The sequence below is a fragment of the Amblyomma mixtum genome, chromosome 2, assembly GCF_055824585.1.
Source record: "Amblyomma mixtum isolate Tamu chromosome 2, ASM5582458v1, whole genome shotgun sequence".
NCBI classification, from domain to species: domain Eukaryota; kingdom Metazoa; phylum Arthropoda; class Arachnida; order Ixodida; family Ixodidae; genus Amblyomma; species Amblyomma mixtum.
This window is the reverse complement of record NC_143013.1, coordinates 160,088,378-160,092,907: the sequence shown is the minus strand read 5'-3', so window position 1 is coordinate 160,092,907 and position 4,530 is coordinate 160,088,378. Positions and strand designations below refer to the sequence as shown.

Below are 4,530 nucleotides of genomic sequence, written 5' to 3'. Positions count from 1 at the left end.
GGCTAATTACAATATACTGTTAATTAAAGCAGTGACAAGGATTTACTGCTGGATTCTCTGCAGAGCAGGTCAAACAGCGGATACAAGTAAACAACAAAATAGAACGAGGTTAATATGGATGAAATGACATCACATAAAACAAGGAACTTGTACATTCTTGCCCATTCTTGCGTGTTTTGTACAGTTTCCGCTGTTTTCACGATTGTGACTCCTTAAAACCATATTCCTCGCTTAATCACGCTCGATAATGTTCGGCAGTGTACAAACATAACATCGTCCTTCAGTCTTCATATCAATGAACAAACACGGCGTTGCAATATCTGAGGGCCTGGGCACAGCACACGTTGTAACAGGTGAGCGGACGCACTCTCTAATGTGTGGAGGAAATTCTACACCACTCTGCTCCACAACTAACTTCTGACAAATGAGAAGAACTGTCTCAGAAGGTTCAACATCTGGTTCAAGCACATGCAGGATGTGGCGAACAAGCAAAAAATCCCCATACGAAGCCAGTACAGCAGAGGAGTCGCTTTTTTTTGCCTTTCTGTACTGCTCACTGTTGATTATAGTGCCTTCGAAGCTGATTCTGTGGTACTCATTTATGATGCTGATCGGCACACTCAAAGTGTTGTACACCACATGTAGCTCCTGTGGCGTCAGAGATCCCTTTACTGGTGCACCGAAGAGACACACGTCACCAACCCGAAGAGCTTTTTTGGTAGTCCCATTGGCCACCAAGCTAGAGCAGAAAGACATAACCTTTTCTGGCATAGAAAGCATCTGGAGTGCTAGCTCTAATTCCTGCTCAATGATTACTCTCTCTATGATTTGAGATGGTCCCCCCTTTGCAGCATTAACCATTTTTGTCACTTTACCATTGCCACTTTCGAACGGAAAAGCTGAATGAGCCCATAGTGGTCCGAGATTTTTGACACTTGAAGTGAGGTGCAAAAGTTGATGAAGGTTGAATGTCATAAAGCGGGCCCCATACAGTTCTTCTGTTTTTGAGACATACGCTGTCAGCAGATTTTCTGAAAAAGAAAAGTCATGTAGCTATAGTAAATAAAATAATAAAAGTAAACAAATTCATGCTCATGTTTCTGTCACATATAAGGTGTTCAAAAGAAATATATAAAATAGCTGCTCAAATGAGTTACTTAAGCTCTTTATGTAATTATGAAAAAAGCTTTCAATTTTCTTGTTGTCTTAATGCACATGAAGGCCAATGTAATCGAACAATGAACATCCATAGACTCGTGCACAATCAGCGAAATTAATTTTCAGACTTTGAAGATCGCATCTGCGTACCTAAGAAACAGGTAAATTTAAGCACCTTGTTTCACTTTCACTGCACGCATTTTATGAAAATAAAAGCATGTAGTAATCATGCATCCTTTGGAAAAGTGGGATGGGTCCAATTTACCTGCACGCTGAAGACGTGCTGTTGATATCTCCATCATCAGCAAAGAGTAGATTCCTTCCATCAACAGAGCTGCATGTTTCCAAAATCGTGGCTGCAAAACTCCAAGCGTTACTGGGAGGCAGTAGAACAGCAGCCAGTGTTTCCATTCACTGGCCTTCCAGAAACACCGGTTAACCAGGGATCTCGGAAGCCGTGTGAAGCTGTGAGGTGGCCGGATACTCAAAAGTCTCTTCTCCAAAGTGGCTACGGTTGATGGAGTGCCTGCAAAAAATAGCGAATAATATGCACCTACGAGCAAGCCATATAATTAAGCATGAACCATTGCATTAGGAAAAACTACAATACAGCGTGCTGTTACACAAAGTACGTGCTGCTGACAGTGTCATGCGCATGTGGCATTTTAAGGTCTTGGCTTCACATGATCTGTACGTTGCATATAACATTGCTTCTTTTCATCGAAACAAAGGTGCTAATGGGGAATGGCAACAGCAAGCCAGTCGCAGTACAGCTAGGTACCAGCCTGAGAGTCGCTGCCCCCGTAAAACTGTGTATACACTACGATACCGTAGTATCATGAAAATAGCTTGAAAAGAAATAAAACAAATGATGCTGTGATACCGTCCAATCACGAATTGAGGTTGGTAAGTGGAATACTCACCGATGTAGAAAGGCTCATGAGAATTCGTCGAGTCCAGCCAATACTCTGTCATCTGCCTGGCAACGCCAAGCAAGACACAGTGCATGTACTCCACTGCCAGGCCATTGACGACATCAAAATTTTTCAAATTGATCAGAGGCGACGGCCCCTTCAGGCCATTCACATGTACACCATATTCAAGGGCCCGGTCCATATCCTGAAGCACACCGGCTGCCGTCCTTGGGTTCTTTATGGTAATTTCACGGTAACACCGAGCACCTGAAATTATGCACTTGAAATTAGTTCTGGAACGAACTTGATAAGAAAATTTGAAAGTAAAAACTGAAACAAAAAAGGTGGCGATATGCATACCGTGACAAAAAATCAAGCCATCATTGTAAACGGTTATGGCTAACAAGAGACATTAATCTATTGTTTAATTATATGGACTATTGATATGCTATATAATCAATAGCATAAGTAAAAATGTTGCTGTGTGAATATTTGCATGTATTTCTAACAGTTACCTTAATGATTTTAACAAAATCGATGCGAATTCTTGATGCGGCATATTATGGTTTTGCTGGCAAATACGCATGTCTTTTTGTCCTTAAAGCATTTCATAAAAGCACTTGTGTACCACGATAAGTGGGGGCCTGCATGGTTGATGTTTAGACAGTGATGTATGATATCATGCAAGTAAGACCTCTCATTATAGTTAAACAATGAAAATCATACCTTGAACCATTTCTCCGCATGTTTCACACCATGGGCAACCAAACCTTCCGTTGAATTGGACGTAGTTGGCCACTGCAGCACGAGCAGGAGCATCCAGTGTGCAGCAAATCACGTGGACAGTTGACCTTATAGTTTCTTGGCCACATGTCCACAAAAGCGTCCCAACGGATGTAATAGCTTCGACAAATTTGTCAATGAAGACACCCATATTTGGATGCTTCGGGCCGAACCAAAGACCAGCCAGGACTGGAGTTTTTTGGCGAAGCTTTGGAGGAAGCTCATTGATTATCAGCTGTATCGGCCATACCGACGTTTTTGAGGACTTGTACACCGGGCTCCCATCAGTATTAATGGTAACAGTGAGGTCGCCAGAAGAAATGTGTCCTTGGCTGCGGAGGTTTTTGTAGAGATTTCCAGTTGTTATGTCCCAGATTCCATCTTCTGTAAAATTTTGTTCTATCTTTCTCATTTGCTGTAGTATCAAATCCTTGCATGTTTCGATTTTGTGAAGAAGTTGCTTTTTCAAGTTAAGAATAGAAAAAAAACAACCTCGTTCTTTGAGCTGCGATTTTCTTAGCGCTCTTTTGCACGTGTCACACCGCATCTGATCTGGCACACTACAGTCGCTGCGCAAAAGGCTGCCGCAAACATCACAATAGTAGTGGTGTTCTACACTGCCGTTCACTTGAGGCGCCCATAGCTTCCTAAGCAGGTATTTGCTCCGAGGCAGTACATCACGCTCAAGACCAAACAGTCCGTTGATGAGCCGAAGCAAGCCGTCAACGGCGTCCCATGGCATCCCATGTGCAACCACGAAGGCTAAAATCATCACGATGGCGGCCGCTTTTGTTGTTGAGGAGCCGGGAAGAGTTTCGTCTCCGTATTCATCCAGAGTAGCACCAAGAGTTTCCTCATAGTGCATGGATTCCCCTACTCCGGCACTACACGCGCTTTCGTCGTCTTCGTGCGATGGTGGCACGTTGTTCTCAGTGCTGCTTGACGGACACGGCGAGCCACCGGTGACAGCGCCAGAGGCTACAGAAGCTTCGGCAGTATCGTCGTCCGTTGCGGCTGCTTCATTCACGACCTCTAGCCGCTGCCTGTAGCGACGCGTCGATGCAGGCACAGAAAATTCATGATCCTCGTGCAGGTATTCTTTGCGCCTCTTCCTCTCCGAGCGATCGCACATTGTGTAGAGTCAAAAAAAAAAAGACACACGAAAAGTCAAAGCGCAACTTGTTCAAGTGCAGGTAACACGAACCATCGATAACGGCAAATGCCTTCACCCTACAACAAAAGGTAGTACATACAAATTAGAAATCGGCCAGAATCAACGACAGGATATTACAACGAAGCCAGCACTTCGACATTTGATGGGCTAGCAAGGCATAGAGACATAGTTGGTTATATTAACTCTATGCATAGAGCACACGGGAGATGTTATACAGCGCCACGCACGAGAGCAGGGTTTCAACTGAACATTAAAAGAGTACAAAAAACTAAATTTTGGGTGCATGTTTTCTTGTTTGTATTGATGCGTAAGGCATTATTATACATGGGTTACCACCTGGTATTCTTCCTACTACCGCTACATAATTTATAATCGCATTTCTTTCTCGTGCTGTTTCGGTTTCGGTTCAACAGCCGACTCAGCACTACATCAACGTGTACTTACAGGTCAAGTGAGACATGAAAAACGTTCATATCATCGCTGCTTCCACATTTGTTGTCA

At 43.5% G+C, this 4,530-nt stretch overlaps 2 protein-coding genes across 2 annotated transcripts; both read right to left on the bottom strand.

The window, feature by feature from the left end:
• Window positions 1–231: 231 nt before the first annotated feature.
• On the bottom strand, window positions 232–2,722 carry LOC149361412 (uncharacterized). Its single transcript, XM_089568072.1, has 4 exons — window positions 2,701–2,722; window positions 2,082–2,339; window positions 1,424–1,684; window positions 232–1,031 (listed from the first exon to the last, which is right to left on the bottom strand). Exons 1-4 carry the CDS (start codon window positions 2,720–2,722, stop codon window positions 232–234), a joined length of 1,341 nt encoding a protein of 446 aa, XP_089424198.1.
• Window positions 2,667–4,000, bottom strand: LOC149361411 (uncharacterized). The gene has a single exon (XM_089569509.1). The coding sequence runs from the start codon at window positions 3,985–3,987 to the stop codon at window positions 2,779–2,781; it is 1,209 nt and encodes a 402-aa protein (XP_089425635.1). The 5' UTR covers window positions 3,988–4,000; the 3' UTR covers window positions 2,667–2,778.
• Window positions 4,001–4,530: the final 530 nt, after the last annotated feature.

What these genes read in the sequence shown, in the direction of transcription:
- LOC149361412 (XM_089568072.1), bottom strand. Translation starts at nt 2,722, where the DNA reads ATGCAGGCCCCCACTTATCGTG. An exon ending in TCATGAGCCTTTCTACATCG is followed by an intron (nt 1,685 to 2,081) that starts GTGAGTATTCCA and finishes TATTTTTTGCAG; the next exon opens with GCACTCCATCAACCGTAGCC. An exon ending in AGCACGTCTTCAGCGTGCAG is followed by an intron (nt 1,032 to 1,423) that starts GTAAATTGGACC and finishes TTTCTTTTTCAG; the next exon opens with AAAATCTGCTGACAGCGTAT.
- LOC149361411 (XM_089569509.1), bottom strand. Translation starts at nt 3,987, where the DNA reads ATGTGCGATCGCTCGGAGAGGAAGAGGCGCAAAGAATACCTGCACGAG.